Raw genomic sequence first — 18,971 nt, forward strand, 5'->3', positions numbered from 1 at the left:
GTATTTTTTCTAATGTGTAATTTCGGTAGTTGGATCTAGGTACTTGACTATATGTTTAACTCTTCCGTGAACTGAAGCTGCAGCCAAGAACTGTAGTTGACACCTGGTTTTTAAGAAACTCCTTGAAACTACTGCTTTAATTTCCATTGAAAGTACTGAGGAAGTAGCAAATTTTATTCTCCTTAATAAAAGATTGCAAAGTTTCTAAAGATCTTTTTCTTCATTAAAGATGGTGTGCTGTGGTTTGCCTGCTAAGAAAGCTCCAATTAGCCATTGTTTCCGAGACCTTTTGTGTGTAATTCAGGAACAAAACTTGGCATTCTTTGAGTTTTTTCTCTCCTTCATTGACACAAGATATTACTTAACGATATGCTTTTGAATAATTTCGTTGCGTAGTACAGTTTTAAACGCTTGAAAAAGTAGTTTCAATCTTATTTTGGTCTTTTGGTTTCTGATTTCTGAGCTTTTGGGAGCTTGTCACAATTTTGAAGTGAGTGGTTTTTTTGTGATGTATAGATTCTGTATCGAGAGACTTTAAAATAATGCGGTTCAGAATTTGAAGGAGCATTCAATTAGTATGTCATACACAATTAATTTTCTACACTAGCATTTTTTCCCCAACCTTTATTTCTAGGTTGGAAAAAAATATTTTTTTTAAATTCAACTGAACGCTATGTACTAGTATAATGTCCAAAGGCCATATTCATACATCTGTTTGTTAATGGTAGCATGTCGTTTTTTCAGGTTTTGGCAGATAAACATGGTAATGCCTTGTGGTTGAATGAAAGAGAGTGCTCCATTCAAAGGAGAAACCAAAAAGTTGTGGAGGAAGCACCAAGGTATGTATACTGAACTCTTGATGGAGCTTCATAGTTACGGAAAGCACTTTTGGGAAGCTGCTAATTTTATTTATTATACAAATGCAAGCAAATTTTATTTTATTAAACATTTATTTTCTTTGTAGCTTCTAAGTTACAGTCATTGACTGTAATGCAATTTTGATGTTGTACTTGAGGGTGTTCTGATCTTGCTTCATGATGTCTTTCTCTAAGAATAAAATGTGGTGTTAATTTTTTTCATGATCTTCTGTATGGATATGGATCTTACCAATCAAATATGTAGTATATGAGATGGCTTTCTTAATATCTGACATATTTTTCCTTTGTCTTCGAAGGGGATTTTTTTTTTCCATTCAGCTTTTGGATTTGAGAGTAAAATAGAATATGGAATAACTATTCATTTTACCACAGGTACAGATATCTGACTATTTTATAGTAACTGTGAGAAGGACAGATGATAGTCTTTATTTCTATTTGAAATGGAACATGAACTATGAAATACTCTCTGCCACTTTTAGTACCATTCATGGTAGTGAACTATAGATGTAGGTGTCCAGTAACTCAAAAGTACTGAATTATCTTAATCCCACGGATTTCAAATGGAGCTGAAATACATTTCTGCTGTGCAAGGTATGGTCTTGCTGTGTTTGCTGTTGCATGGCATTCATCGGACAATATGTGTAGAAAAAAGGGCAGAAGAAAGTTCTGATTTCAGAAAACCAGACATATATATGTATGTATATCACTACTCATGGGAATTCCCCGTGTAATGTAACATCCCAGTGTAACCAGCTGGGATGGCTTTGACATTATTTTATAGCACAAAACTAAATGATGCAACAACTTAGGATGTGAGGAAAAGCACGTCATTCAAATGATGTTTATTTGGAGGCAGCATATAAGTTAACGTTGGATCATAATTGTGGGATTGGCCCTGTTACAACCTAGATTTTAAATTAAAAAAACCAAAGTTTAAATCTAAGAATGCAAACCCACTAATAAATGCTTAAATAACTTCTGTTGCTTCCTGGTAGTGCTTGTGGATTTCTCTGAAGCCTTATGCCTAAAGATCTTACTGTGTTTTTGTTTGTGAAATGTGAAGTTGTCAGGTTCCGATATAATGTGTGTGTGCGTATACACATACCTAAGCACTTAGGAGAGCCTTTTGCCTTAGGAGTACAGGTGAGGCGCCGGCTGCCACTGCTGCCTGCTCATTCTCCATGTCTGTGGTCAATTAAAAGGAGTGATGTGTCTTTCTCTCACCAGCCAACTGTGATCAGAGTGTTTTCTTTCATCAGAAATATCAGCCTTTTAACTTTCTTGGGATTCTCTGTTGGAGTTGCCAGTAAGTTTTCTCATCTCCTTCTATAACTATAAAAGAGCGTGGGCGGGTCAATAGCTTCCAAAATTTGGCATGAAAACTCTTCTTCCTTCTTGTTAAATGTTTTAGACTCTGCCAGACTGTTACTGACAGCTTTGGAAGGCTTATCTGTCTTACAGCCACTAGCGGTTGGCTGCAGAATCCATTTATTTACAAAGGGTTACAAGACTGTTACAGATAAGCAGGGGACTAACTTCTGTGAGACAGTATAAAGACCAGAAAGCCTAAAGTTAGCCTGTCCTGTGAATGCTGTTCCAGTTAATCTCATTGATTAGTGAATCCTGGGAACACCTTTTCTCATACGTCTGGGTGGAGGAAATATGAAGTCCTCAGTAGTCCTTTTTTTTTTTTTTTTCCTCCCATTTTAAATGGTAGCTGCCATTAAGAGCTCTGAGATAGGTTGAAGCTTTTTTGTTTCTTTTGTGAAGCCCGGGAGATAGGGATGCTATAGGCTAAAATGTTTATCTGTCTTTTGTACAATTAGGGCTTTTGACTCTGGCCTCAACTCAAACATCTATTGATTTACTTTTTCCTATGATGGTGTTTTCCTAAGTATCTAGCTTAAGAGACTGATTGTTGAAGACCTTTTGGCTTTGAGAATAATCTCTATGGTTTTCTTAAAGATTTTCTGCAGTTTTTGAACTTACCCTTATGGGATCATTTTGTGTTTGAATCTCCAGTTTTTCTAGGGAAGTTCAGGCTCTTTTGAGGACAGAAAGCTCTTTAGTTCACGCCCTGATGAGTTACAGTATTCAAGGGGAGCCCTGGTGTTCCCGGTAGCCAGTCCCCCCCAGTTTCAAGTAGGAGACCAACAAACTTTGGTATACTCTTTTAAGATAGTCAGTTGTCCTACTGTGTCTGTTCTGGGAAGCACAGACAGTAAGATACTCATCACTAGGTTTTAGTTAGTGCTGGGCAAAGCTAGTGCTATGCAAAACTTCCAGTGATTTACAGTAATTTTCTTTGCTTCTAACTTCACACCTCTTCGGAAGATGCTAAACCACCCCAGTTCCCTCGGCTGCTTCTCATAGGACTTGTTCTTAAGACCCTTCACCAGCTTTGTAGCGCTTCTCTGAACAGGCTTTCTTGTCTGTCTTGTAGTGAGGGGCCCAAAACTGAACACAGTATTCAAGATGTGGTCTCTAACTGTCGTGTCTCAAAATGCTGAGCTTCATGACACTGAACTTTCTCTATGTTTTCAGGCCTTTTCTGGACAAGTAATGATGGAAGAGCACCCTGCCATTGAATTCTGTACTAGCATGTAAGATCCATATTAGCATCTACAGTGAGCAAGTCCTTAGAACTTGCTAGCTGCCTGCTTTGTCTCTACTTTTATCCAGTGATTCCATGTCTTTTGGGTTAAACCTTAGCATCCAAGACTTTAAGAATAAGGTGTTTCTTCGGACGGTCTCTCAACAATTTCACTGAGTTTCATCTCGGGCAGGAAATAATTTGTTTATTATGTTGTTTTTTTCTTCCTAGCTGCATACATTCAGAGTTGAGTTTGCCTTGTCTATCCTAGATATTAGTTTTGTAGTGTTTTTTTAAATTGGAAGATGTGCTTTCAGTTTAAGTTCAAAGGACAAAAATGTTTCTTTCTATTTCTGCCTGTGACAGAAAGATGTAGGAGCCAGGAGACTTAAAAGGGAGGCTATTTTAGCAGGAAGTGACTGCGTTATAATGCAAGTGAAACAGTTAAACTATTTTTGTGGCCTTTTTTGCATGCTCCATTGTTAGCTTCTCTCAGGAATGTTTCTGTCATTGGAAGATGCACAGACAGCAACTTTTTTCACTTTCTCCAAGCACTAAGCTCTCTCTGAAAGATCTCAGTATGACACCAAGTACTTCAGGATCATATTCCAGGTTAACTGCCAGCGTGCTACTTGAAGCCACCGACAATTTGAATGAATGTGTGTAGGCCAGGACTTAGCAGAAAGGTATGTTATTGAACTAGACTATGTACAAGTTCTCCTGAGGCTTGAGCTGCATGTATGTGTATCAGACTCCACATTTCCTATCACTCTGTCTAGAAATCCTTGAAGGATTTGGCGTTAAGAGAAACAGGGACTGCGTTTGTGACTGCGTATGTGATTTGTAGGTGGGCGCAGTTTAGATCTGGGGGCAAAACTGTGTTCTCAAATACTTTAGCATATTTATGCCCATGGTGTGGTAGTCCATAGTAGGTATCTCAAAGGAGAAGGGTTTTTGTAGGTAAGTAAATTTTTAAACAAACCATGCCTAACTATTTCCGAAGAGCAAGTAAGCTGACCTTGACATTTAGAAAATGAAGGTACTATTCTCTCCTAGTGTATTGGTATCTTCAGAGGAAGGGTAAATGTGATTGATGGGTTTTTTTTTTTTTTTTGTGTCTAAGCTGAGCAGTAAGTTTCCACTGAGAGTGTAACTGTCTGTACTTTTCAAAATCTCAACCTTATCTGTGAGTGAAGGCGATCGAAATATTTTGGGAAACACTATCTGATGAACTAGAAGCGGAGAGGTAACATCTTGCCCATGTGGTCATCTCTCTGGATGTAGAAACAATGGAACAACCTAACTGTATTGTCTTTGATCAACTTTACAATAGCTTGAAGAAGGTCTTACGAGTGAAATGTCAGGTCTGATCTCTTTTTTTTTTTTTTTTTTTTTTGGTGCTTTTATCTTGTGAATGCTTTTTATTTTGCAGCCTTCATGCTGCCGTAGGAGCTATTTGGTCGAAAGAATAACAGTTATATGTGTGAAAAAAAGATTTGAAGTCAGGTTTAAAATGCTGCGTTTTCAAGTGATGCCTAATTAGATCAGAGAAGAGTTATTTTGTTTGCAAAAGGGGCATTGCTAAAGAAGAGAGAAACAATGTATACGAAAGGTAAAACAGCAGAGAGGAATAGGAAAACTTTGGTTAATTAACCTAGCTGATTGCAGGGATGATCCAGTCATTTTAGAGCATAAAGCTTAACCACGTGGCAGAGATGAAGTTTAGCAGTGTGATACCTCTGTTCCATTCTTTGGCTACAGCAGGAGGTGAACAGAGAGATCTCAGACCTACATTTAACAAACATAGGGAAGACACCACTGTAATGCGGGGGAGTAACCGTCTTTCATCCGTGTGAGAAGTAATAATGGCTATTCTAGAAATAGAGCATGAAGCTGATGTTGAAAAGGTTCTGTTCTTCATAAGCCACTCATTGACCTTTCATGATCAAAGCCCCTGAAGAAAAGTCCCAAACTGAGTTATAGATTGTTGATTTTGTTTAATGTAGTATTCTCTTATTGAATCAAAATAAGAAATATTATGGAACTCTTTTACATTACCAGTACCTATTTTTGATAGGTATGATACAGTTTTGCACATCTTCTGTTTTTTCCTTTCACTTGATGTAGGGTCTTGGTAGCTTTCTGGGGATCAGACTTGACTTACTTTTCCTGTTGATGCCATTGTTTGCCAAGAAAAACTTTTTTTCCTAAATTCTGAAAATGCCTGTCCTACTGTTCATGAGAATCTGCCCGTGTGGGCACTGCAAGGACGGAGGTGCTAAGTAGCACTTCACCTGTGAAGAAAAAGGATTCCATTGTCTCCCAGTTTGGCCGGGTATTTCCTCACTCTTTTCCTATGTCAGATATGGTTTGTTGTGGCAGAAGTCTCCGGCTCTTCTGTGAGTTCAGGTCTCTGTGAAAAACCCCAGAGTAAGTACTAAAAGAAAAGTCCTGACCCAGCGCTGGCTTCTGTCTGAGTTCAGTCCTCGGCCCCACGTGGAGCTTCACTGGCTTTGATGGGGCCAGTTCAGTTACGTGGAGGTTCCTGATTGCTCCTTTGCAGAATTAGGACCCACTGTTGAGGACATCTCAAGAAATACATAACTTCTGGTATTTTTGTTTTAAGCAGTAACCTTTAAAGTACTTTTAAAATGATAGCTGAGTTATGTGCCTAGTGTAGGTCATCACAGAAACATAAAAATCATATTTGTAGGCTCATATAAGATGAACTTGTTCTTCATTGAAGGTCAGTGTATCAGGGTAGGGAGCAACCAGTTTCACAGCTTTGATGGAAAGCCACGGAAATATCTAGCTCTAAATTAACAATCTGGATAGGTTAATCTAAATCTGAATTTGTGGTACAGAGGAGAGTTAACAAGCAGAACGTGTACCTTCTGGAGTCTTTCAATTCATCAATGGGTGGAAGTGGCATGTTGCCCTCTTTGGAGCTCCAGCTTGCCTTTTCCTGGGGGGGCCTCCTCACTGTCTTTGGGGCTTGGGCTCATGTTTTCTGGGAATGGGGGGCAACCCTCTGTCTTTGGGACTCTTCTTTCTTGGGTCCACCTCACCTATTTTGGTGCTCGGCTCACCTTTCCTGTGGGGGGCCACCTCCCATTTTTGAGGCTTGGTCTCACCTTTCTCAGGGGACACCGCCTCACCCTTATTGAAGCTTGGGCTTGCTGTTCACGGGGGAGTTCTGTCTCCCCCTTTTTTTGGGCTCAGGCTTGCCTATCCCTGGGGTTTTGGCATTTGGACTCTCAAGGTGGTAGCTGAGCTGCTCTTTGGGTGCCCTTGAGTACGTCCAGAATTTGTGGAAAGGCATGAAACAAACACAGATAACTAATCTTCAGCTTACAAGTAAAGGGGAGACAGTAAATACATGATATGAAGGTTTAAGTCATGATATCGTTGACGGTGTTTTAGCTAAACGCTATGAATGCCCATATTTTCTTCATTGCAATCTTACTCACATAAGAAGCCCAAATAAATACTTCATTAATTTACAAAACTTTTTTTATTGCATAGAACATCAAGGACACAGCCATGCTGTTTTGAGTCAGAAAACAAATTCCCCTTAGACTTCCTGTCTTGTTTTTTGGCATTCATAATTCCATTGGATGGTTTTTTTAGTTACAGGTTTTTTTGCAAATATGCCTTCAAAAATATAATGGATTTGCATTTCTGATTCTATTTTCATTTAACTTGCATTATTATAGATCTCGGTGTTCTAAAAAAGTTGTGTACTGTTACTTTATGTTTTAGAGAATACTGTTATCCTGAACTTCCTGTACATTAGCAGTAATTGAAAGATGCAGTATATCTATTCAGGAGCAGTATAAATGCAAAGGCATACAGCTGACAGCCTTGAGAGGTTTTCATAACTTAAATAATGCTGTCCGTTTTTGGTGGCAGTTTAAGCAGAAGATGAACGATTTAATTACTTTCTTTTTGTAACTAAAGAAAGGCATTGTTTCTGTATTGTAGCACTTTCCTAGACCCTGAAACTCGAAGAGCAATGGGAGAACAAGCAGTAGCTCTTGCCAAAGCAGTAAAATATTCCTCTGCTGGAACAGTAGAATTCCTTGTGGACTCCAGTAAGAATTTCTACTTCTTGGAAATGAATACTAGACTTCAGGTAAGAAAAACAGCTCTACAGATTCAGAAAATTGTTATTTAAAAAAACAGAACATAACCTCCTTCCATACTTAGGGGTCTGCTCCTGCAAAGACTTACACATAACTAACTTGACGCGTGTGAGCACTTCCCACTGAACTTAAAAGATCTACTCACTTAAATAAACCTGCATATACAAGACTTTGCAGCACTCAAGTAAGTGTTTGGAGCTTTTGCTCTTTGTTACACTTGACCTAGAGACCTTGCAAAAGGTCACTGTTAAGTGCCACTGTGAGTTCACAGTAAGTGGCTAGCCACTGTGCTCTGATGCTTTTCCCCACTGGTCCCTGAAGTTTCTTTTTTATTTTTTTATACTTTGATGATCGCTTGCTGAGTTTCTCTAGGAGGGTGATTAACACTATATGTGTATATCAGCAATAAAAACACTTGCAATCTGCATATGATTGAAACAGTTATTGGAACGCAACTGTGTAAAAAGCATGCTGACATGGTATAGGATTTTTGTAACAACTCGTGTAGTCAGCAGTAGATGTTATAATGTATGCCTCAAAAGAATGGTCAAACAGTGTTTTATGGAAAATCCCCTCTACCTCTTATTTGACAGTTATAATGCATTTCTGGTCATAATCTAAGAAAACAGGCACATAACTTAAAGTCTGGATGTCATTCTCAAAGACAAGAAGAAAGTTCAACTTGTAAGCAATTAAATTCCATTGTCATCATCCTCCTTTTCTCACTTTGTTAAATAATGCCAGAAAAACTGAAATGGGGATTCGAGCAATAGAGTGATTAGCTGCTTATTCTGTTTTAGCTACTTTTTGCTAGGGCCGTGTCCTGCCTGCTGCTTGTACATGTGGGCAGTGATAGAGCATAAAGAGATCCTTGTAATTCTGACATCTTTGCATGACTTTGTATAATAGCTGGGGAAATTTATGCTTTGGGTAAAGAAGTGAGAGCGGATTTGGGATACGAAGGGGGAGCGGGGATGTTGCAATCTTCCCCTGTACCGGGGAAGACTGCTGGTAAAATTTGTCTTGCCTTGTTTTTGGAATTAGTCGTGACCGTTATACTTCATGTGCTTTTGCTAGGGGTTTGCTAGGCACAATCTGGTCTACCTTAGATTCAGTTAGAGAGGGCGGTGGTTAATGGCGATGTAGAGCTCATTAAAATATTATGAAGAACTTCTGTCTCTTTGGTCATATTCTTTGTGCTTTTCCCAATCTTGCAGTTTTTGAGAGAACACTTTTTAGTGACTCTCCATGTTCTTGTTTACATACCAGAAAATAATTTATGGTTTTCTGTGTAACCCAGCAGAAGCTCAAAACCACTCCCTTCTTGTAGTATATTATTGTCTATCAGTTCCTAAATGGAATTAGTGATAGAGTATCCTTGGAGTTGATTCATTTATGATTTGTTTTTAAGATGTTATATTTGCTGCGTTGTGGTGTCTTCCCCCTGCAATGCATAGTGGTAAGTGTTCAAAGTCCCAAACCTCAAACTTACTTAATTGTAGAAGTCTCCATGTAGGCAGTAAGAAAGCTTTCACAATTCCATCTTGGAGGACTTTAAAGGCTCCTTTTGAAATATAGCCTAAGCAGTATGACAGTCCCCTATAATAGCAGACTCATTCTTTCCAACTCTTAAAGAAATTTACTAATCTTAAATTACAGTACTTGTGTAGATATTCTCTAATTCCTCTATCCTGACTCTGTATTGTCTCTAATTAGCATTTCAGCTTGAGGCTGGAGAGCAGTAATTTTCTTTGATTCTTCCCCAGGCTTACTCGATTGATCTGTCACTTCTCCCGGGTCTCAAGCTTCACTTTCTGTTCAGCTAACAGTTATGCAACTAACATCTCCTCCTCACTCCCTTCTATTAAGAGCTGAACATAGACACTTTAATGAAGCTGGTCCAGATTTAACTTCATAACCAGGAGTGTCTCTAGATGTTCCTGTATGGCTTCAGCCTTTTCCTTTTGCATCTCCTAACTGTGAACAGTGGCTCGCAGCTCCGCTTCCCTTGTCTTTGCTGAATGCTCCACAGCTGGAAGAACTTTCCTAAATGATGGACATCTGATCCATAAATGATGCTTCTAAGGTGCATTACAGACACAGCTACCTGTCAGCATCATCAGAATGTGTCTACTAAATGATGGTATTTCCTGTGTCTGTTTTAACGTTTCAGCAATTTCTAATCAGATCACTGTAGCCTTTTTACTCTAAATACAGACTTCAGAACATACTTGCGTAAAGCTAACTAAACCATGTCCAATACTTTGCACTGCCTGCTGATTTTTTTTTTTCCCCTCCCTCCCTTTGGTGTGTCTGTCAGATATTTTCCAGTGTTTTTTTGTAAATTATTTTGCAGTAATTCAGAGTTGTATTGTTTGGCTGTCTTTCTGGGGAACTCTTTGGGAATATACCTTTTCTGCTGTGTAGTTCTGCAAAAAAGTATAAGTAGCACCTTACAGGAAACTTATATTTTATTTAATTTTTAAGTGTTGTTGCAATACAATATGAAGTTGGAAAGTGCAAAAAGTTGGTGAATCAGCTCCATTGTCTTTTGTATGCTACACAAATCTGTTACAGATGTTTCACTCCCTCCAAGTGATTCAGCTAGAATGATTTATTCTTTGCTGTTGGCAATGCACTTTTTGTTCTATCTGCTGCTCTGCCATCTTTCAGAGGCTAGCTGATAAGTATGAAACATGAGATTGGATAATTGCATAGCAAAACTACTTATACTTGCTTTTCACAAGAAACCATAGAAATGGCTGCCCTAGCAGCTACCAGACAAATTCTGTATGTTGTCATTTAGGGCATTTTTGGAGTGGTTTTCAGGCAGCTTACCACTGGTAGGATCATTGAGGCAGAGCAGATGTTGAATATCTGATTCTTTATAGCTGCTCACGCTGAGGTGTGCTTTGTGTTACTTAGTTGTCATCAGCCTAATCAAAGGCAGTTGTAGTCAAAAATAGCCAAACAAGAGCTTTTAAATAAATGCAAATTTTCTGACCCCATGGACTGATAGCTTTTCTAACTTCCAAATTGTGTCATGCTGCCATCAGAACTGCTGATGTTCACCAGAACAGTCTCTTCGGCTTTTCGCTAGAAGATTAGAAATGTTCTTCGCTGACTTTATAGGAAGAGAGACTACAGTCTGTCAATAAAGGATATCTGTTAACATATGGGTGTGCAATGTGGCTAAGTTGCCTACGTGTGAATCAATAGGTGACAGCAAGAAGTTTGTAGTACCTTGAAATGAGAAGCATCTCTTGTTGGCTTGAGGAGAACTGAGCAAAGTGTGATGAGCAGTGTGAAAAGAGCACTTACCCTGAATACGGTTTGTACCTCTCTCAGGTCTGCTCCCAACCTTCTGCTTCCCCCATGCGTTGTGTGATTTAAATAACTACTGAGCAACTAATTATTTATAACTAGTGAGTAGCTTCTCAAAACATGACCAAATTGCTTCGAGTAATCTGATTGAAAGGATCGTTTGTATAGACTGAATTCAGCACAGTGGAGTTGAGAGATAAGGTAATTTGAATAGCAGTGTGTCTTCTCATGTGACAGTTTGAATATTTTTGTCATAACTTTTTAGGGATTAAAAGTTAATTTTGATGTGTTTATAAGAAATTATTGAAAGCAAATGGCATATCTGTATGGTTTTATTTTACAGTTAATTGTAGAGAGAGTATTTATTTTATGTAAATGTTTTCAAGTTCTTTTAAAGTTACTTGATTCTAATGCATAAGGCAAATGTAAATAAACTTCTATACACCCATAAACCATTACCTAGTGTTAAGATTTTTCTCCATTACTTTTGGCATTTTACTGACCTCTGGAAAATTTTATATTCCAGAGCTTGGTCTTTGTACGAAACTGGCTGTGCCTTATGTAAAAGACAGAGGAGGACTTTTTCACATGTAACATGTCTCTTTCTACCTCCCTTTTCATCTGTCATCCCATCATCATGAAAGTATAAAAAGCATGGTTGGAAAATGTCTGGAAATATGTAGAAATCCTGTTGGTGATTGTCTGGAGCTCCACTGCTTATAAACTGCTGGTTCTAACAGTCTCTTAATGGTATCTGGATTCTGTTGCACATCATTAGGCAGCACCTGCTACACGTTTGCTCAGTGAAGGAGAGAAGTGCTGGAAAATATTGCAGCTGCACTATATAAACAGTATCAGCAGAATATAAATACGAAAGCGATGAGCTGAGTCTGGGTTGCCAGCTAAAACCACGGAGAGGAGGTGGTGACTTTGGTATCCGTAGCAGACCCATGGGACGGCAAGAGGTGGTTTTGTTGTCTTGGTGGGCCTAAGTGCCTGGAGGATGGATTGTGATAGGTGGGCAGGAGCATGGGAGCCCTGAAAGGGGCTGTCAGGAGCTAGAGGAGTAGGTTTCTACAAAGTCTGAATGGCGGGATTTCAAAGTAAAGTCTCAAGCGACTGTTTCTGCTGTTTGCAGAGACTCTTCATATTTCTTAATACTGGAATCTTGTTTTACTGTGACACTTTGCTTCAGTCATTTTAAATAGGCTAACGAACAGTGTCAGATGGTAAAGACTTTCAATTGCTGCTAACCTGGGCTGAATTTGAACTACTGACCTAAAGGTGAAAGGTCTCTTATCCCATTACCAATCCCCTAAGCCCACCAGAATCCATTCTGCACACAGTTTATACCAGCTGTTCATGGCCATTTTTAGAACTGAAAGAAAAGGTGATTTTGCTGCCAAACAACACTTCTTCACACAAGAGGGTCAGCCGACAACAGTTAACCAGATTTTTGCCACATTCTTGCCTCCTAATGCAACTTCCATTATGTAGCTACTGGTTGTCTGCTTTTCAGGCTTCCCAAAAGAACTACAGAAAGGCATTGCTAATTGTTGTTGACAGAAGAGAACGACATTGTTTGTGTAAGTCATTGAATCTGAAAGATGCCATTAACAGTGCTGCCAGGGCACGGAGTGATATCTTAGAGACAAGTTACCACGTAACTATCATAGAATACTATTAAAAAAAGTAGAGAAAAAGGAGGAGGCTTCCCTCCATTTTTAATACGTAGAGAAACAAAAGATCAAAGGGTACATTAGTTTCTTTCCTTTGGTGAGTTTGATGTAAAGAAAACCCAAGAATGGCTGCCGTGTGACCAGAGCCACCTCGTACAAAGTGCTCTGGGAGGGCTTTAATAGGGCTGCTAAATATTGTGAAAGCAGGAATTGTATCTTTAGGAAAGAAAGTGTAGGTTTTGTGGGTGCAAGCTTATTTTCTTATGTGGAGTATGTAGTGGAAAGGAAATTGTGTAGAATTACTGAATGGCGAGATTTATTTTTTTTTTTTTGAAGCACGGGATGTTAATTGAGAAAGTAATGTTGAAATTGTGAAGTAAACAACTTGATATCAAGTGTGTGCTGTTTGTTTAAAGCGCAGAAAAGACAGATTCAGTATTCATAGGCTATGTAAGTGGTTTCTTATACACGTCTGTCCAGTACAATAAAGAAACAAATCCTTGCAAAGAAAAATTGACAAAACTGAATCAATCATTATTGGAAGATAAGTGCCTATGAGGAAGTAGATAAAATATTTTTCAAAGTTATTATATGCTGTTATTAAAAAAATCAGTTGGTACTAAATGTCTGTGCATTAGTTTTTAATTCTTTAATGTCCTACTTAGGAAACAATAAAAAGTCTACCTGAGCATCTTAGTTTACGGGAATTTTTTTTTAGTTCTGGTTGTGCTCAGTTCTTCAATCACATACTAATAAATGAGAAAATAAGCAGCAATACATATAATATGTACTATGTCTATAGAAAAGGACAACATAAGGGATTGCCTGTTATGTATTCCCGTGTACTTTCCATTCGTTCTGTACATTAATCCAAACATTGTCTGCTCTCTAGCAGCCTTTCTGAAAAGCTGTTTTTTACTCTGTGCCCCCAAACCCCACATACCTGGCTGTTGTGAACTATTTTGTGGAAAGAAGATGTGACCCCAGAGTGCTCCTGCTCACGGTAGTCAGGAAGCTGGCATGCCTGAAGAGCAGCACATGTGTGTACCTCTGCTGTTCAGTTCTCCGAAATAGAAACCAGGCTTACTGAAATAAAAGGGGGCCGAGAAGCATCTGTAAGTTGATGGGTTTGGGTGAATTGATACTGGGTTTGGCAGCCGCAGAAAAGCCCGTGGGATTCCAGGTGAATTGTTTCCTGGAAACTGAGGTGTATGTTGAAAGTTAGTTTTGAGATTATTTATCTGAATGTAAAGGAGTATATGACACCAACTAGGGACTTACAGTAGTAGGGGTGACATAGACTGTAGTTTTAAGTCCACTGAAACTTAGATTTTCTTGGCCACTGTGATCTCCTTGAGTGTTCCAACTGGTGTGTGAGTAACTTGATGCCTTATGCACACAGGGGCAAGAGAGCAATCTGTGAGAGTATCCAGAGGTGTTTGCTATTAGATCTGGGTACCTTGATGGTCTTGAGAAAAACGTGTCCTGAAATTATTCCCCTGAATATAAGGGGAGCAGTCATCGCTAATTTAACTCTTAGCTCCATGCGTTCATAAAAATTGCATGACTGCTTTTGTAGCTGTGGATGAGCCCCAGTATGGTAAAGCTTTAAGACTGTTGGCAGTCACAGAACGGGATGAGAGTTAGCAGCCTCTCCTCGCTGTTCCGGGGACGGATGCTAACTGGACTGCAATGTTGTCAGGTTCCCCTAGCTCTTCTGTATCTTCTTCGCCATCTATAAACTGGGTCTTAGTCGTTATTTTCTTACAGGCTTTGCTGCAAGTGTCGCTTGCTGTATAAACTGGAAGAGGTTAGGGAAGCAAAAACACTTGTAATGCTCTCAGGGAAGCTGATTTGCTGCGAAGTGTCTGAAGCAGAGCAGATCCAGTATGAAGAGGAAGCGCTTTCCGTTTACCCTGTAGGGATGTTGCTGGCCATAATGGCTCTGACTTTATGGACTTGAAAGCAGGAATATCAGTGGCATTTTTCAGAGGGGGAGGTGTGTCTGGATCACAGAAAGTGGGGACTAAGACTTTTTAAAGGAGGTATGTATCGTACTTAAGTGCATTGAAATGATGATTTGTTATAAATTGTTTATGACCAGACTTGGGATAAGTAAAGGAAGTGGTAGTAAAGGTGATACTTTTGGCGGCTAACTAATTGAGAGTTATTGCTGATCAATGTTTCTGCTTGTCCTGTTGAGAATAAGGTACAGCCGCCTTGATATAGCTATGATCTGTAGCCTGCTTGCTGCAGACATGTCTGGTTTTGCCCTTTGTGTTAAGGACAGAAATAATGTGTGAATTTATCTACTATACTATAACCATACCACTGTTGGCTCTTACCTTATTGACTGGGGCTTCACTGGCAAGATCTTGGATCAGCTGACTACAAAATCTGCGTACAGCCCAAAGCTGGAAGAGTTGATCAATTGAGTGTGATTCAGCTCTGTTTGTGAGCGTTCATTTCTTTAAAAATTTAGTCCTTGACTTTACTTATCGTTTTATGGATGCTAAGGCTGTTGATGGGGAAGAGATACAGTATAAGAAGAAAATAGAAGAAAATACAAAAGGCACGCAAAACAAGAGTAACACCTGAAATAGAAGGCTGAAAAGTAAAGAGGAAAACGTTTAAAATCTAGCTTTTAGTAGTGATTTAAAAATAGATGTGGCAGTTACCTTAGTCAAATAGATGTCACAGTTATTCTAGAACTTTCATAAGTAGGGAATGATGATGCCTGTGTCTTCTTTTTTTGGGAGGGGAGGGAGAAGAGGGGTCTAATTTCTTCACTTCTATCCCCATCCTTCCTTGCTTCGTACAACATTAGAGCTGTAATTTCGAATCTCTGTGTGGGTGGATTCTTGCACCTCTAGAACCTCATTACAGGGTGCTTGTTGAACCGGGGTATGGCATTACTGCTTTGTTAATGTCCTTTGTACTGTCAGCTGAAGCATATTCTGTATAATGCTAAAAATATTTCCCCCCCTCCACCCCCTTGCTGAAAGAAAACTGCAAATGCTAAAACAAGTGCAGTTTGAGCTGTGCACCTCACCGAAAGGTTTAAGTTACAAATAAGTCAGCAATGATTTCAAGGTTAAAATTCTTTTCTACCCCATTCTGGTGATCTGATCTGGTGGTCCTAATGTCTGTGTATAAAATGCATTTTAAATATGTCTTTAGTACCCCAAAGTTAAAGATATGATTGGTACTGTCTACATTATGCCTAAACAGCACTAGCTGAAGCACAGTTCTAAAAGAAAGCATAACAACTTCTCCCCACCCCAAAAAAAACCTCAAAGATTTTTCCTCGTCATATTTTCTGAATGCTGTTTTGTGTCCAGACACAAAGGGAGTATTTTGAAGAAACAGAAGAAAATATTGACCAAGTCAAAGATCTGTATTGAAGAATGGATTAAATAAATGTTTGTGAGTTGTAAGAACCAAACAACAAAAATATTTTTCTTTCCAGAAACATTCCATCCTATTATGATCATCAACAATAAAGCGGAAAACAGCGTTGAAGCTATTGAATGTGGAATGCTACTTGCAGTCCAAGAAAAATGACAGTATAACGACATAATGCAAATGTCTGAAAAAAAATCATTGTATTTAATTATCTGGAATGTTTGAGTTCCAAACATGTTGTAAACTCGAAGGTAGTTTTTTAAAACTTAAATTACAAAATAAGCAAATAATTTCTGTTGTCCAAGCGTGAATGTGCGATAAGTAACTTTCTATTAAAACTTAGGGAGTTTTAATAGAAACTTCAGTTCTTAATAGGAATTGAATTGCTTCAATTTAATACTGCAGGGTAGACACTGAGATGTTTCATAGATTTTTTTTTTTTTCCCCAAATACTGTTATTAAGCTTGACATGCTGGAGAATATCATGTGTTGGGTAGAATCAAGATTGAATCCCAGAGATACATCCTTAAACTGTATAATCAGATTCCCATTTCAGTGTCACTTTTATCCTTCAAAGAATAGGTGCTTGTTTCAGTGATGATTTGTCATTAAAATCATGTCAAAACGTCTTAAAATGTTGTTGAAACTCTAAACAAACTCACAGCATACACAGGGCTAATTATGGATGCCATCTGTTTATTTTTACAAAGCTTTTTTCTTAAAGACCAAAGCATCTTCTTGGTCTGATAAGCCACAAGATTATTATAATGACTAAATGTTTTTCTTAATACTAGCATAGTTGAACGAAGAAAGACAAGAGGTTTGGTCACTGGCCTTTTCCCGTTACAAAATGTACGTAGTATGACATCTCATGATAGAGAAACCATTGTAAAGTGCGTTTTCTTAAGGTATTTTGGCCCTTGGGACACAAACGTTTTATAATAAAAATGTCAGTTCTGTCACAATTTCTATATGGAAAGTCTTACAGCTGTCTTTGCGTGAAGAACACGCTTTTAGTGTGCCCATCTCTTCATCTCTGTGGTGCGCCCTCCTGTCCTCGGGCGCTTTTTTACTGTACGATGTCTAGTTAAAGGTGTTGGTAGTTTTTTTTTTTTTAAAGTTAATAAACGTGTGCATCTATAGCCTCATTCCAAGGGGTTGGAAAAAAAAGCGTCTATGCGCATATGCGCGCACATGTGTGCATGCTTGTACGCACATGCCGGGGTTAGTGCGGCCGACGGGTATTCCCATGGCAGCATCATCCAAAGCCGTTAGCAGCAATTTGCTGAGAGCGCAGAGCGACTCTGCTGGTCCAGCCCAGCTATTGTGCATGCTAAGCACTAAACAGATAAGTCTGGAGGTAGGGGGTGGCGGGGCGGGGGGGGGGAACAAAAAAAAAAAATTGAAGGATCCATCTGCTCATTTCTGCTACACTGCGCTGATGCAAGATTACGCTAATCTGGTTGCTTGTCAGGACAGGTTAGTGAAAGCAGGCGAATGGGTGAGATTTAGGGTAGGCTGGTTCTATGGAAAATTGTAAGCGGCTCCTGTACGTGCCATGTTAAGTGTAGCAGAACGGGTTGATTATCAGCTACTTTGAGATTTTTTTTCAGTTTAAATATATTTATGGCCACAATGCGAGTCTTTTCAAAACAAAATCGATTGGAAAAAGCTTCTGAACAAAGAAAAATTAATTAATTGTCGCCAGGTGCATTTGAATTGTAAAATAAATGGGGGGAAGAAACCCACCCCTGCAAAACCCCAAACCTTCCTAGATGTTCTCTTTAGTTTTCCTTTTGTATGCTGCTCCTAGTTACTCTAATCAGCTAATTATTTTATTTTTTGGGGGGTTCCCTGCAAAGAAGGTGGTTGCTGGAGTTTGTCAAATAGAAATTTTTTTGGGGAAAGAAGACCAAGATGGGAACGTATTCTTTGTTTGTTCTTTGGCTCATCTAATTTCTTGTTTATCTGTGTTTGTTTATGGAGAGTGGGGTTTTTTTGGTTGTTTTTGTTACCTACTGACTGACAGTTCTTGACCTTGCAGGTTGAACATCCCGTCACAGAATGCATTACCGGCCTGGACTTAGTCCAAGAAATGATCCGTGTTGCTAAGGGTTACCCTCTCAGGCACAAACAGGCTGATATTCCCATCAACGGCTGGGCGGTTGAATGTCGAGTTTATGCTGAGGTAAATAAGTGGTAATGGGGAGGAGGGAAGGTGGTTGGTTGAATTGTGGAGTAATAATACCCAGGTGTGGATAGATGCCAAGGTGAAGTCAAGGAACATCATATGAAAGGCATGATCTAGAATATGTAAGACAAATGTTTAATGAGCCTTTGTAGAATTGTAGAGTCTTTAATTCAAATTTGCAGTATGGATTTCAACACAGCTTCTTTTCTGAAAATCAGAATTAAAAGTGGCAAAAAGAGATAACTAAGGTTCATTTCTAAGGTCATTTGCTACATGTTCTGTTCGTGTTTTAATGATGCAGTGCTGGAGTTATTTGCTGCAGTTAACTAGTGTTTTCAGGTTTCTTGAGTACTTGAAACTTGTCTTAAAATGACAGTTGAAATTCAACGGTTTACAGAATTTTTGCTGTTGTACTAAAACACTAATCGGTTGCTGAAAAAGCAAGTTATGTATCTTTTGAAGCTATAGTTTATAGGACAAACTTTCACAGTGCATTCCAAGACAAAAACTCTATAACTACAGTATGACACTCTAGCTCACCTTAAAAAAGCTTACTAAAATATAAATTCCATTTTCAAGCATGTTCAGGACATTTCAAGGTAACCTCTTTTTTGCTGTCATTTTTGATACATGAAAATCAATATTTATTAATGAAAAAATGATGCTTCGCTTCCTTCATTTTGTTTTAGGAACATTTTAGGTAACCGTGCTTTTCAGAAATAATTCAGCACCTGAAGATGGTTTTTTCCATCGCTT

The 18,971-nt window shown here is 38.8% G+C and overlaps 1 protein-coding gene across 1 annotated transcript in view; it reads left to right on the forward strand.

Moving 5' to 3' along the window:
* PCCA (propionyl-CoA carboxylase subunit alpha) overlaps positions 1-18,971 on the forward strand; it is a 294,043-nt gene that overhangs the window by 110,945 nt on the left and 164,127 nt on the right. Inside the window, exons 11-13 of the mRNA XM_063337025.1 lie at positions 745-839; positions 7,456-7,606; positions 18,069-18,212. Of these exons, the coding sequence (XP_063193095.1) occupies positions 745-839; positions 7,456-7,606; positions 18,069-18,212 (390 nt within the window). The remainder of the gene's footprint in view (positions 1-744; positions 840-7,455; positions 7,607-18,068; positions 18,213-18,971) is intronic.

The sequence above is a fragment of the Chroicocephalus ridibundus genome, chromosome 1 (genome assembly GCF_963924245.1).
Source record: "Chroicocephalus ridibundus chromosome 1, bChrRid1.1, whole genome shotgun sequence".
In the NCBI taxonomy this organism is placed as follows: Eukaryota; Metazoa; Chordata; class Aves; order Charadriiformes; family Laridae; genus Chroicocephalus; species Chroicocephalus ridibundus.